This window comes from Acipenser ruthenus, chromosome 3 (assembly GCF_902713425.1).
Source record: "Acipenser ruthenus chromosome 3, fAciRut3.2 maternal haplotype, whole genome shotgun sequence".
NCBI lineage: Eukaryota > Metazoa > Chordata > Actinopteri > Acipenseriformes > Acipenseridae > Acipenser > Acipenser ruthenus.
Genome location: NC_081191.1, coordinates 12,215,857 through 12,231,800, shown reverse-complemented (window position 1 = coordinate 12,231,800; position 15,944 = coordinate 12,215,857). Strand labels below are relative to the sequence as shown.

Genomic DNA, 15,944 nt, shown 5'->3' with positions numbered 1-15,944 from the left:
CACTAGATAACAGACTAGATAAATCAATACCTACAGCAGAGGTACTGAACATGATCAGCATAGTTTTAGAAAACAGTTATTTTACATTTGTTGATAATAATTACAAACAAAACGATGGTACAGCAATAGGATCTAAATTAGGAATGCATTTTGCCAGTACATACATGGGGAAATGGGAAAAACAATTACTTAGAAAATCGGAAAGAGAACCTTTAGAATACATTCGGTTTGTAGATTATATTTTTGGGGTTTGGACACATGGAGAAGAATCTCTTTTCCAGTTTCATGAAATGGCAAATGAAATACACAGTAATATTAAGGTGGACCTTCGATGGACAAGGAAAGAAACATAATTTTTAGATACCATAGTAAAACTTGAAGAAGGTTCAATTGAGACTGACCTCTTCTGTAAACCTACTGACATGCACCAGTATTTACACATGTCCTCTGCACATCCGATACACACTAAAAGGGCAATCCCAAAGGGTCTAGGAATAAGAATACGAAGAATATGCTCAAAAGAAAGTTACTATGTAAAACAAAGAAATGTATTAAAAACAAATCTTAAAAAAAGAGGATACAAAGAAAGAATTATAGAGATGGAGTTAAGAAAGTGGATAAACTAAAAAGAGATGATCTACTAGATTATAAAAATAGAGATAAAAAGGTCAAAAGAGTCCCATTAATATTGACTTACACTAAACTTTTGCCCAATATTTCTAAGATAGTTTGGAAACACTTGCGGATTCTACATAATTCAGAAAAAATAAAAAAAGTATTTCTTAAGGCCCCAGTTGTAGCATTCAAAAAAGAAGCTAATTTAGGTGATATTTTAGTTCACAGTAAACATAAAAGAATAATTGACAAAATAGGTTCTACGAACATGTGCACTAGTAGATGTAAAGTGTGTAAATACATGGACAAAAGTAAAAATATAATTAAACATAAGAACACCACATATCCACTAAAAACTAATGCCTACTGTAAAAATAGCAATGTTGTTTATGGAATAGCCTGTGAAAAATGTGATGAAATCAAATATGTTGGAGAGACTGGAACAACTTTATATAAAAGAATTCAGAACCACCTTTCATTAATTAGAAATAAAAAAATGAATGAACCAATAGTACAGCACCAGTCAGAGACATGACATAAATGATGTAAAGTTTGTAGTATTAGAACAGCTCAAATTAGACAATGCGAAATATAGAAGAATAAAAGAAAGTAAATGGATAAATAGACTGAACACGATTATGCCAGCGGGACTCAACAGAAAAGAATGAACTAATTAACTTCAATAAATATATAACATTTAAATAAATAAACAAAATTCATTCAAAAGTTGTGCATGCTGATGCGCTGGGGAGGTCAATTCTAGACTGATCCTCAGAGCCAGCATTGCATGATATAATAAAAATATAAGTTTATATAAAGTAGTGTTAATTAGAATTAATACAGATTCAATGATAGAAGTAAAAATGATGTCACAATATATAGAACACCATTACATCATGTAAGAATAAATCATGGATTTGAATGTAAACAATAACAAGTCGTTGTCATGCCGTCAAAAACCTATAAATACCTCCAATGTTTTGATTCAAACACAGGCTCCCTTGAGAAAGATATGTACAACATATCTAAACGTTGGGCAGCTGGCTCTTTGAGCTAAAAAAAAAAAAAAATATATATAGTAAAGGAAGTGTGTGTGTGTGTGAAAATACATTCTTTAGCACTTTTAAGGTACTCTACAAATATAATGGTGATAATAAGGTCTATCCCACAGCAAGAATATAAATAGCACAGTACATATGTAAGTAGCATGCTAACTACATTCACCCAGGGAAAATGTACTGATCTGTCCAAAAATATACTAATATGTTAACTAACTAAGGCCCGTCACACTGGCGTCTAACTTGTGGTAAATTAGCTTTGAATCATACAGTTTCTATCTTATGTTATGGTATGTGTGGTAACACATTTCCTCTCAACAAAACAAACCAAGCAATATATATTATGAATAAAGTAGCATACCACACACACAGGTTCTGTATTGGTTGCTTATTGAACACATTTGGAAATGCTAATGGTTTTTACAGTGATCATGGTATACGGTAAAAGAGATTTAGCTGTATGCCACAGCAGGGCCAAAGCCGCCAGCATCATCAATATATGCTATATATATATATATATATATATATATATATATATATATATATGCGCTATTATTTAACGTTTATCAAGTTACTCATTTGCACAGTAGATTGTTAGGTTGTTAGGCCCTTAAAATGTACAAAAACATAAACCGAACAGTCTCTCTTGCATTCAGTTTGAGTTTCAATTTGAAAATATTCAAGAATAAAGTACACTGGATGTTAGTAACTTTTAGACACAAAGTTACAATAGGGAAGTTCTTAGGCCTTGTCCAGTCAACATAACCAGTCTAGACACGCACTGAAATCTGGTTAAGCATCCGTGCCATCTCAGTTTAATAAACCTAACCTGTTCAGTTACAGTTGTTGACTGCCATTGTCCCCTCATACACTGTATAGTTTTTGTTACACTGCTGTAGAATTACAACATAAAGCAGGCGATATTTTAAAGAATATGGGTTAAACAGCATTATGGGTGGCTCTCAAACAGTGATAGATGTGTTTCAGTTCTGTGAACTTACACTGAAAATGTTCAATATGTGTTATAAATAACTAAATATATGCACACCAGAGGGAAGGGACAGGAGTACCATAAACCAGTATGACACCCGCAGCAGCTAGTCCCACCAGGACAATAAGAGTAATTGTCTCCAGCACTGGAGAAGGAGATGAATTGTTTGTTCACTTGCTCAGATCCTCTGCTGGTATTTTCTTGACCATTGGAACACTCTCCTTGAACCCAGTTTTATCACACATCTTGGTCTGAAGATTGCAGGTGTAGCTGTTTGGGCAGAGTGGTATTGGTCAGAGCAACAGACAGCCTGGAACCAAAGACAGTAGACAGTTGCAGACAAAAGTACTGGCACCCTGCACTTAATATAAAACCATTTAAGAAAACATGTTAAATAAAAGCATTTAGTGGGATTGCCTCGGATAGACAATTTGTTTCTGGAAAAACAGGTAAATTATTTTTTAATTTGACACATAGTAAAGCAATAGCAAAAGGGCAGACACAGTCTGCCCTTTTGCACTGAATGAGTATTCAGTGCAATATATTCCTATTTGTTCCTATTATGGTGTTATCCATACATTTAAACACTCCATTTTAAAGTTTTACTCCTTTCCTTGGAAGCCAGGTCCTAATTGGCTCCAATTATCTTATGAATGGGTTTCTGTGGTGTGTAACGTAAAAAATAAAATAATAAAATTAAAATTAAGCTAAAAAGTATTATATGGAGTAAAACTGCATGAGGAATATTATTTAGTGGAAATGCAGTGTCTATTGGGGTAAAATGTAAACTGTATCTTTATCGTAAGCATGGTAACATTATAACCAGTTCTTCAGGACACGTTTCTCCTACTGGTATCAATAACAACCCCTACACAGCATATGTTAAGGCTTGTTAACCATTTCGTATTTCATCACAGGTAGGTCTCAACTACTTACCACTGGAACTGGGCAGCATTCATATCCATTCCGTGTCTTGCAACACGTTGAATGATCTGAACCCATTTCCCCATCAGGACGTAACAGAACCAGAGACCAGCCCTGACATCAACAACAATAATCCCACCTGCAGCATCTAGTGACACAACAAGCACATAACTTTCAGAAGGATGGGAACTATTCAATAAGTGAACTAGAAGTGAACTGCACGGAGCTGTTTGTAGCATAAACCAGGATATTCTCCATTCAAAAAATAGTAAATCAAAATATTAACGTTAGTCAGGAACTGTTATATTGTCAGGTGATTGAAAGAAGCTAAAGGAGTGCGAACCAAGAATTTAAATTGTAATGAATGTCTTTTAATGCTTGTTCTTTGCTTTTTTTTTAAAAAACTGTAATTGGGAACACATGTTTGAATAGCTCTTTTTGAAGCTTATAATGCTCACACACATTTTCCTGTGTCAGACTCACTCACATGGTCAGCAAAAAAAAAAAAAAAAAACTTTTGGAAAACTAGGTTTAATTTGTGAGGTTGTAACTTTATTGTGAAAGTGAAACACTTCTCAGAATCACATCAAATAAGGACCAAATTCCAAACATGAGGCAAGATGCGCATGGCTATTTATTTTAACAAATGGGGTTTGTGTCCAAATCAGGCCACTCTGCATTCAAAACAGGCAAAACCTATATATATACTGTATACATATACAGTGGTTTGCGGAAGTATTCACCCCCTACCAATAATGTCACATTTTGTTGAATTACAAATAATTTATGCACAGTTTTTCAAACAAACTTTTTTTATTCAAAGCTGTAGTGGTTAAACTGAACACTGGTATATGAGGAGGTTAAATGTCAGCAAAACTTGCAAAGAAAATGTACAAAATGAAATGTACTGGTTGCATAAGTATTCAGCCCCTTAAGTCAGTACTTGGTAGAAGCACCTTTTGCAGCAATTACTGCTGAGTCTTTTTGGATAGGCCTCTACTAGCTTTGCACAGTAGGATGGTGACATTTTTGCCCATTCTTCATGGGAAAATTACTCCAGTTCTGATATGTTTGTTGGGGATCGTCGACAGACTACAATCTTCAAGTCTCGCCATAAATTTTCGATTGGATTCAAGTTAGGCCTTTGACTGGGCCACTCAAGAACATTAATTCTCTTCTTGTTCAACCACTTCAGTGCGGCTTTTGCTTTGTGCTTCGGGTCATTGTCCTGCTGAAATGTGAATTTCCTCCCCAGTTTCAGTCTTGGCTGACTCAAACAGGTTTTCCTCAAAGATTCGATCGTACTTTGCACCATTCATTCTCCCCTCTATCCTGACAAGCTTCCCAGTCCCTGCTGAAGCATCCCAATAACATGATGCTGCCACCACCATGCTTGACAGTTGGAATGGTGTTGACTGGGTGAAGTGCAGTGTTGGGCTTGCGCCAGACGTAACGCTTCGAATTTAGACTGAAAAGTTCAATTTTTGTCTCGTCTGACCACAAAACCTTTTTCCACATGCCTGCAGTATCATCTACATGCTTTTTCGCAAACTCCGTATGTGCTTTAAGATGAGGGTTTTTGAGTAATGGCTTCTTTCTTGCCACCCGTCCATATTGGCCAGCTTTCTGTAGGGACCGGCTTATTGTTGATGTGTGAACACTGACTCCCATCTCAGACCCAGAACTTTGCAGATCTCTGAAGGTCATTGTTGGCTTCAGAGTGACATCCCAAACCAGTTTCCTGCTTGCCCGGCTGCTCAGTTTGGGAGGGCGACCTGATCTGGGTAGTGTCTAGGTGGTATGATGCATCTTCCATTTCTTAATAATGGACTTCACTGTGCTGAGAGGGATAATCAGCGCCTTTGAAACTTTCTTGTACCCTTCTCCTGCTCTGTGACTCTCTACCACTTTATCCCTGACTTGTTTCAAAAGCTCCTTGGTCTTCATGGTTGCTTTGTTGGCTAACTATGTGAGTTGCAGCTTTAAAATTTTTATATACCTGAGGGAACACCAATGTAAAGTCACTTAATAGGGCCTTGGGCCACTATGGTATCCTGCTCTGTGAAGTTCTCGGCAGACTGTTTTTGATGAAACTGGCTACTCGCATCCCAGGTTGAAATTTGCAGTCAATTGATCTGCAGTTGCTCGCCTGTTTTGCCTTACACTTTGAATTATGCATGGATATCACGATCCTGGAGAATGCACTTCCACCCACTGTTCCCCTTTGCTAATGATGTCTTTCCCTCGGAGTTCCATGCCGACATCACCTTAGACACCGTTGCTCGAGAAACATCAGCAAGTTGAGCTGTCTTGGTCACTGAAGCTCCTGCCAAACGCTCCCCAACAATCACCTCTCTTTCAAAGTCACTGAGGTCTCCTCTTGCAGCCATGCTAGCCATAATTATAGGCAACCAGGCCTGTCCAGCATTTTTATACATGACCCTAAGTATGCTGGGATGTTATTTAAAATCTTGTACAGCGTCGATGCCGCTGTACAAGAGCCGGCTCCTTTGTAAGGAGCATATATTGGGCTTATGTCTTCGTGTGTGATTACATCACCTACCAGCCTTGCTGCTGCCTTCCCCTGTGCACGCTACACTATTTTATATTATGATTTATATATATATATATATATATACACACACACACACACACACACACACACACTAGCTGAAGTACCCGCCGTTGCCCGGGGAAATTCAATATTTAAATATTTCATGCATGACAAATTGGGGAACGGTAGCCTTATTGTTTCCTATAAGTTACCGATCTTGGGTGTCACACAATGTGCTCTGACCCCTTTCCCATTTTTTAACTATTTTTTTTTTTTTTTTTTGCCATTTTCTAAAAATTTTTAAAATTTTTGTTCTTTATTTATTTTTTGGTTGTGTGGGTTTCTTTAATTTGAGATACATGGCTACTGTAGTGATCCAGCAATGGGGTTACTAAATAAAGTACCCCGGGGGTCAAAATTATGAATCCAAACATAGCCCTCGACGTTTCCCTGGATGAAAGAGGAGGCCATGCAAAATTTGGTTGCACTGGCTCCTGCGGGGTCCGAATGCATAAAGGAACAGACAGACAGACAAACTTTCTTCTTTTTATATTAAGATTATATATATATATATATATTTCTTTTTTTAAAATCTTTTTTCAGGGGTGCAATTTTATCTACCTAACTTTTATCCAAAACACTATAAAACATTAAAAATAAAATACTCAATATGTATGTTAAAGCGGACTGTCTAATGGTTGAAACTAACTCTCTTGAACAGCACCTTGATAACCCAATTTTACAGAAAGGTTATAACCAGCGCTCCTGAGAAGCTACATACTGGGTGTTTTATGGATTGAAAAAATGAGTTATGCATTATATTTATATTTAATGCGTAAAGTATACGCATTGCAATTTTGCTGCATGGCTTGACTTTGCATGTTATCAAGCTTCTTGTACTTTGTTGGTTCCCAGTGTTTCAGTGGTCAATTGGGAATACATTGCATGCGGTAGCTTGAGAATGGATCATAGAAATGCCGGGACAGCTAATTGTAGCCATGGGAATTAACAGAAACACATGACTAATAAGTCTGGGTATTCAATAAAAAAAGAAAAAAAGAAAAAAAATGTATGGTTGAATCCACTCACTTGCAATGCATGCCTGTGACTGGTTAATAAGTGGCTGGATTCTTGTTCCTTAGGATTTCTCGTGTGTCTGTCAAGTTGGAAAGGGAGAGCACGAGACTGAGAAAGGAAGATTTACAGAAAACAACTATAAAAACAGCCTAGTACTAGTGGGAGAAGACTTGGTGAACGCAGTAGCTAACTACATCGAGAGTAGAGACTTCCCGGACTCTAACATTATTAAGGCAGGACTAAACGGCTGCAAAAAAGACATTGTTGGATTTTTTCAGGTGGAAAATAAGGAGAGCCATACAGTATTTATTGAAAGTACTCATGACTTCATGGTAATATTGCGTGTTATTCATCCAAAATACTTTTTACTCAGTGTCTAAATTAGAGAGGAAATTACTCAGTGACCCAAAACCTTATCTGGTGCACTGGTTATAACAATACATTTTTATTAAAATTGCATTCATGTCTATTTAGTAAAATTTTTGTTTCCGTACGTAACTACAGTTTAGATAGCCAGAAAACCAAGTGAAAATGTGTTGCCTATGCACCTGAAGGTATATTCTGGCAAATACGTTTAATTATCAAAATAAGTGGGCTTATACGCTGTACATTGAACAATTAAAGTATCCATAAAATATTCACAGCTCTATTTTAATGTCTTTCTGACAAGGAATAAGTGTATATTAGGCAAATCACCACTATAAACTGCAGCATAGCCCATTTAATAACAAGAAAAACTTCCAGACTGGAGGAACATTTAAAAACAGTTCGTCAGTATCAAGTCAACTTTTACAAAACTGTAAACATTACCTGGGTAGTCAAGTAATGCTCTTTTTGTAATTTTAGTTTTGTTTGTTGTTTTATTTGTTAAAGATTGAAAATAGTGTCTTTCTGTACAATAATATCTTCTCACTTTAGCTTAATCCAGGCACATCACATTTCACACGTTACTCTAAACCAGAGCTGGAACCGGACTTTCTTTTTTCTTCTTCCTTCTATGTTTCTTGTACTTCTTTCTCTTATTTGATTTTTCCTATAAAAAAAACAACAAAACAAAACAATGTAATACTAAATAAAAACAAACAAAAAAACTTTTAAAAAAATTACTGTGACAGGGCAGAGGCCCTGCACATGTGCTGTTTTGAGGTGGCAGGGTAGGAGTTAATCTTTCCCTGCCAACTCCACATAAGAATGTGGCTGGATTGAATAATTGATGATTAACTAGGCTCCAGCCACAGGTGTATAAAAAGGCAGCTAGGCTCCTTTGTGAGAAGGAGGAGTTTGGGTGAGTGTTTGTTCCTGTGTTATGCACGATTTGAAACCTGGTGTAGTGAAGGCAAATGCCCAGCCTACGAGGATATTGTTTTTGTGTAAACCTTTTGTTTGGCCACCGTGACATATTTGTTTTGTGTTATTTATGTTTATTTGTTTAATAAACATGCACACGTGTGCTTCCACTGCAGCTCTCTGTCCCCGAGTCTCTCTGGCATGAACACTGCCCGCTCTGGGAACTCCAGTGGCGGGCATGGCACAGACTACTGTGGCAGGTGCAGCACAAGCCACGGCACGGGGCACATGCACAGCAGCAGCAGCGCAGGCCATGGCAAGTGATAGCCCGGCAGTGACAGCGCAGGTCATAGTACGGGGCTCTCCAGCAGGCCTGCCGCAGGTCGCAAGATGTGCATGCCTCAGTATTTACAACAAAATTGCAAAAGCAAGACACCCATTTTAGAACTCAATTTATTCTCTTGTATTTAGAGTTTTGTTAATTGTACTGAAAAAAAAAGTTTGCTCACTCTGGTTCTGTCTTTCTCTGCACTACTTCTCTTTTTCTTCTTCAACGGTACCTTAAAAAAAAGGTACCGTTGCAGCAGTGTCCCCTACCTGGGATTGAACCCACGACCCTCCGGTCAAGAGTCCAGAGCCCTAACCACTACTCCACACTGCTGCTCCTATATCTAAACTTCTAAACTATCTAAACTAAAGTTGGCTGCAACCATCAGCCTAAACACCTTGTTTTTGGAATTCAATTGATCTGATATTTTCTATTTCAAAGTTAAGCCTATTGTTCTCACACTTGCACTGAAGAACATTTTAGGGGTGAATACGTTTTGCAGACATTGGCACTTCTTCAAATGTACCCCATTCTCAAACAGGAGATTTTGTTGTGAACCCAATTAACACTATAAAAACCATAGAGTGCAAGTCAGGCCGGGACATACTGGAACTGGTTTCTACATGAAGCAACTGTTCGTAAGTATTCGTAAGGAAATTATATATGATTTTGGCCTCTTAGTTTTGCAATTTATATTTCTCACAGACACTCACTTCCTTTTTATCAAATTTAAGGAACTAAAATAACAAACTATTCTAATTGCTGTACATGTTTTGGGTAATATAACATCTATAAACTTAATAAATTATGTCTAACAAATTTGTCTTGTAACAGTCTAAGGCATCTCATGTGTGTTTCTTTATTGTCCTCAAAGACAAATTACCTTATCTTTCACTGGGTCCTTCCTGGGTTTCTTTTTTTTCCTTTTTGAAGACTCCTAGAAGAGCAGATATATACTAGTGCCAGTTTTTTTCTTTTTCTTTTTATGAAGCTACTTTATGAAGTACCTTGGAACAGATGGGTGCTATATTCTTGTATTGATATATAACTTAAATGCTTTTGTATATATTTCAATACATAAACATCTGAACAATTATTTTAAAAGCATGTTGCATAATCTTTATTATGTTCAGGTGTCTTAAAAAAATATGTTTTACAAAACATGAAATATCAGGCTAATCCCATAAACTGAACAGCAACACAGTATACATACCTAAATATCTAAAAAGTGCCAAATATTGACTTTTATAATTGGTTTATTTAATACATTAAAAGATGGAATATGAAGATGATGTAAATAAAACAATTGATGTCAGAATTAACATCTTGCGTTAGATACGTCTAAAAAATATATATATTATACAATATTGTTTTTTGTTATATTATGAAAAGTGACAACTTTCATGTGAGCGCTAAACAAATAAAATTCACGCCAGGCAAAGATGAAATATTTGAGTAGTTCAGTCTGTCCTCACCTTACTGTCAGCATCAGATTCAGATGAAGAGCCCACGGATGACTTCCTGGCAGAGCTGTGCTTCCTTTTTCTTTTCTTTTTAGTATGCTTCTTATCTTCCTGTTAAGAAAAGGCCACAGCGCAATTAACTAATACAATTAATATACTATAAAGCTAGTATATTAAGTTAAGTTTGAGGTACATACACATATTTTCCTCCTGTGGGACCATATGAATGTGTTTGGAAAGGATACCTTTTTTTGTTTGTTTGTTTGGGTAGGGGGGACGGGGATGGGACTGCAGAATTATGACATTTTAAACAACTCGGATCTAAATTCTTATTGTAGAACAACACAGTATTTATGTATCTGGACAATTTTTTTGGATCCTTAATACAGGGGAAATGTCTAAATTCAGATCATTAAGATTAGGCTATTCTAGCATCTACTGGAAAAATATTACTGTGTAAAATGTTGTGGGACACCTACACCCTCAAATATAATTAGAAAACATTATGGCATACATGTACTTGTAGCTAATAAGTAATTCTTACCTCATCAGAGTCAGGGGAGCTGCTAGAAGAATCAGAACTTGATGAAGAGGAGGAAGATGAAGAATGCTTGACCAAACACAATGAAAGCAGAGCTCATGAGATTTGAAAGTATTTTAAACATCAACAACTGAATCAAAACATACATAAGTAATTAAATTATTTTTTTGTGTTACCGGTGTTCAGGGTTTTTTGTACAGAATCAGAAGGACATGCATTTTTTATCAAAGCATCTATTTGTATTTCATATTTGTGCACAAAGAAAACACCCATACACAGCACTCTTAACAGGACCCTGCAAAAACATTTTGGATGCGTTTGCCTGCCTAAAATGGCATCTGTGTTGACCTGTATTTAAAAGCGCCAGTACACAACTCTGAAATAACTACTGTACAACACACCATATTTCAAAATAACAATGTTTTATGTTTTGCACTCGTTATCAAATTTTTTAAGTATCCTGTATATAAAAACAATATTCAATTCTTTTTTCTTTCTAAAACTGCACAAAAAGACTGCATTCATGTTTTGTTTTTATCATCGGCACGTTGTTTAGTCAGCAGAGATTACTGCAGGGGAAATAAAATAAAAACACTCTTGGTTAATAATTTGATTCTTTATCTGTTCTTCAAGGTCCTATTGAGAGTTCTGTATGCTATATGTGTTTCGCCTTACACCGTGATAGAAATTTGGCCCTTGATATTTAAACAAGGCAATTTTATCAGAGGAGCATCCTATTATATCCCTATATTGCACACAGTTTTCAAATGTCTTTATAGAGGTCACAGGCAATTGAAACCAGAATGTGACAGTGCTATTCCAGCTGTATTTTTGGAAAACATTTCTCACCCTGTTCGATTTCTTCATTACTTTCGCTTTTTTCTGGAGAAGAAAAGAACATCAGGATTTATTGACAGTACCGCTCAAGGGAATTCAGTAAGCAGGTAGGTTGTAAGATCATTCAGCAATACCTACCTCTTTAGTTTTTGAAGATCCTTCATTTCCCCCAAGTAACTCATCTCTGTTTTTTTTAAGCTCTTTTCTCCATTTCTAAAAAAAAAAAAAAAAATCAATAAAAAATAACAAATGCAAGGAAGGGTCATTTTGATTTGATTTTAATTCAATACAGTAATTACTAAAATGCACAACAACATGCTTAAAGGGTGGGTAAGTTGTTAACTTAGGTCTGTTTAACAATTACATAACCAACACCCTAGATGTACAAATGTATTTAATTTTTTGTATTCATCAGTTGGAGTGTTTGAATACCATGTTGTGTGTCTTGCCTACAGTACAAAATGACAAAGAAACTAAAGTTTTGTTCATTCCATGAAATTGTTTTTAAGAGACAGCACAAGCATACATTAGTAAATACCATCTTTGGAATATGTACATTTTAAATGTATACACAAACATACATCATTCATTTTCTCTTCAAATTCAGCCAGAGCACGGGAGCCTTTCTTTTTCTTTTCAAGTTGTTCTTTAACTTCTTCCCTAAAGAACAATACAAATATTATAATTTCTTCAGTCTTTAGGGAAAAAATAAAAATAAATCAGGGTATTAGTATAATCACCATCATAATTTATCAGAACATAATTTCTTGAAATTTAAGCCTACCAGTGTTATTATGCAGTAAACTATCAATATGAATTTCTCTTTTCTGGACATTCACATGTATGCCATCAAGTCTACTAGGGTCTTTAATTGCTGTACAATATTAAAAACAGATGTGTTTTTCTACTATGAATATTTTTCTTTCTGTGACATTTTACAAAATCTAAATACATAATACAACAGATATAATTCTCAATTAAAAATAAAAAAGTTAACCTTTGAATTTGCTTCATGTCCTGACCTATTCAGTAGAGAATACAAATACAGACACACAGGCTTGAATAAACTTGAGCTGTTCTAGAATGAACCTTAAAGTCAATGAAGGAGTGCATCCCACACAAGTCTTACATGAAGATCAATGTCTGCCTGCACTCACCATGTGGGCCTAGGTCTGTTCAGATAATCCTGTATTGATGGCCCTGAGGAGGCAGCTGGCCCCCGTGATCTAGCAACAGCTATAGGATTTACATAAGCCTAGAAAAATATAAAACAGAAACAGTGATAACATGTCAGAGAGTCTGATCATAACATAAAGAAGTACATGTGGGTAGGTAACTCGGCGCGGCTCATCCTCCACACCTCACCTTCTCTCAACAGGAGTCCCCTAAGGATCAGTCTTGGGTCCTCTCCTGTTCTCTCACTACACCCTCTCCCTGGGCCCCATCACATCCTGGTTTCTCATACCATTTCTATGCTAATGATGTTCAGATCTCCCCCCCCCCCCCCCCACCACCATAACAAATTGCCATTAATTTGAGTGGACGTTGGGGTTTATTATTATTATTATTATTATTATTATTATTATTATTATTATTAAATGTATTGTGTTGTATTTCTGATTACAAAACAATATGCCTGATTCCCGAGATTAACATCTGATGGGTTTTATAAGGAACGGGTCAAAGTTTTTAATAGTTTTTTTTAAACGTTTCTGTATGATTTTGAAATTGTTAAAGTATTTAATTGAAAATGTTTCTGTAGCGTCTGTAATCAATACAGTACATTTTTTGATTGCTGAAAACACACACACACACACATATATAAAGTTACCTCAAATAATATAGCTTAGTTCAGCACCCATGTCCCAGGGCTCAACCCAGAGAACGGACTGCGACCGACAAAATAGAAATTACTAGAAAAATGTCACTACAACAATCGTTAGATGTAAGCGGTTCACGGCCAACCTGAATTAGAATTAAACCTTTTTTTTCCAAATGTTGCTTATTTAAGCTGTAATTTACCAATAGATAATTCCTATTTACCTGTTGTTGTTATCAAATGTTTTTTTCCCCGTAACAAATAAATAGTCAATAAAGAATAATATGTGCATATTTTTTTAAAGGGTAGATAATTATAGTTGTTCTTATGAAAACACATTTAGTCAGACCGACAGTCCCCGGCCTTGCCCCCCTATGTTTTCACTACGCATCGGTGCACAATCATGGGGTTGAATAATTCAGCTGTTACGGTAAACCAATGTGGATACGCAGAATTATATTTTCGAGGTTACAAACAATATCACCATTAGGGTCTTAACCTTCATCTAAATTAATAAAATCCATACTTACAATCCTGTTGTCTCTTTTCCCCATGGTAGCCGAATTAACTGAAATGTAATTTTAATTAGATTATTTACATTTAACTCAGTAGGTGATGTGACTCCAGAATAAAGCCACGAGAAGCAACTCGTCACTGTCACTGGCATAGAATGCAATATCGCCACCTGCTGGTTTTCTCTAAAATGTTTACACTCATATGAGGAAGGATCACCGACAGTAAGTAATTGGTCTTTTGCAGTACAGTTCTCGTTACAATTCTAGGTTTTAATACTGTTTTACATCATCAGTATACATGGAGTTAATCCTTAAAAGTCCTGGGTCCTTTATTTAATGATTGAACTCCCACAGGGTGTTTTCCTCTTTTCAGAAACAATGGTAGACACTTTTTTTGTGAATTTTGATCATTATTTACAACAGTATTATGTCAATGACTTCGATTGTATTTATCTAAAGAGCGGTGAATAAAAATACTGTCTCTCTTGAGCTCTGTAATAATCCTAGGCGTGTTTTACCCAAGGCATTATTATGGGTGGGAGCTGCAGAAGACTAACAGTAACTGAATGGCCAGAAGTTGCAAAGTACATAATGGATAAAACGACTGTCTTGGTTTCGACTAAGAACAGACGCAATGCTTATAAACCATATGATGGGGTCATCTTGACAGCTGTATCATCTTTAAGAATTAAAAGGGTATGGGGCCCCAACACAATATGAAGGCTTACATGTGTACCCCTTTCGACTATTCTTAGCAACAGCAGCCACAATAAACCTAATGGGATTTATTCAATTGGTTTAAACAGTTAATACCATTCCATTCAAATCAATAAGAAACCTTCTACCTGAAAGAAATACCCAAAATTAAGCTGGAACTGTTAGAATTGTTAGTTGTCATTAACCCGTAATTACTACCCACGGGTCCTGTGGACCCAGGGCACTTACGTGACATTTATTGACCAATCATGTGATTCAAGCAGGCAAATTCTATTTTTTTTTAATTTAGTAGTCGCCAATTGAATCTCCCCCCTTCTCCCAATTTGAAATAGACAATCTATTATGTTTAGGCTCAGCTCACTGCTACCACCCCCGCGCTGACTCGGGAGTGGCGAAGATGAACACACGCTGTTCTCGGAACCATGTGACGTCAGTCGACCGTTTTTTTTTTTTACACTGCAGGCTTACCATGCAGCCACTTCAGAGCTACAGCTTTGGAGGACAACGCAGCTCTGGGAAGCTTACATGGCAAGCCCGCAGGCACCCGGACAGTCTGCAGGGGTCGCTGGTGCACAGAGGACACCCTGGTTGACCTAAGCCCTCAGTACACCCGGGCGATGCCCAGCCAATTGTGTGCTGCCCCTTGGGAGCTCTCGTTCACAGTCGACAGTGGAATAGCCAGGGCTAGAATCGGCGACCTCCAGGTTATAGGGTGCATCCTGCTGATTTTGATTTAACAACTCATCCGCAGGATATATCCCAAGACCCTTCAAAGTTGCATCATTCATGCAAATTAGGCAGGTCCTTATCGGATCTAGTCCAATAGCAAGCCAATCAGGGTGCTGCCACAGTTATGGGCTTGCTATGCTGTTGCCAGGTCTGGACTCAACAGGCTGCTGGCTGAGAGATGCTGCCGGTTATGAGGGTGTGCCGGGCATCTGCAAGTCTGGGTCTCCAGCCCCATCCACCAAGTCGTCAGTGTCCCTCCCCTGGTATGTGGTGAGATGGTCCCGATGCAACACGACTTTGTAATCCCGTGGTGGAAGTTGTACTCTGTAGATCACCTCCTCAAGCCGTTCCAGGACTCGACAGGGTCCTATCCAGGCACTGTCCAGCTTGGGGCAGCTGACTCTTTTACGTTGGGGGCTTAGACCCAGACCAGTTCTCCAGCAAAAAAGTGTTGACCCCGTTCCCGGAGGTCGTAGTACCGCTTCTGAT

The 15,944-nt window shown here is 37.1% G+C and overlaps 1 protein-coding gene across 4 annotated transcripts; it reads right to left on the bottom strand.

The window, feature by feature from the left end:
• Positions 1 to 7,776: 7,776 nt before the first annotated feature.
• LOC117395050 (protein FAM133) lies at positions 7,777 to 14,171 on the bottom strand. 4 transcript variants are annotated; one of them, XM_033993901.3, is made up of 9 exons: positions 14,025 to 14,171; positions 12,833 to 12,930; positions 12,257 to 12,335; positions 11,814 to 11,888; positions 11,688 to 11,720; positions 10,842 to 10,907; positions 10,310 to 10,408; positions 9,718 to 9,771; positions 7,777 to 8,252 (listed from the first exon to the last, which is right to left on the bottom strand). In XM_033993901.3, exons 1-9 carry the CDS (start codon positions 14,046 to 14,048, stop codon positions 8,172 to 8,174), a joined length of 609 nt encoding a protein of 202 aa, XP_033849792.1. In that variant the 5' UTR covers positions 14,049 to 14,171; the 3' UTR covers positions 7,777 to 8,171. The 4 variants fall into 4 exon arrangements, with proteins under 4 accessions (XP_033849792.1, XP_058868430.1, XP_033849794.1 ...); XM_059012447.1 differs by lacking the exon at positions 9,718 to 9,771; XM_033993903.3 differs by lacking the exon at positions 11,688 to 11,720.
• Between the last annotated feature and the right edge of the window lie 1,773 nt (positions 14,172 to 15,944).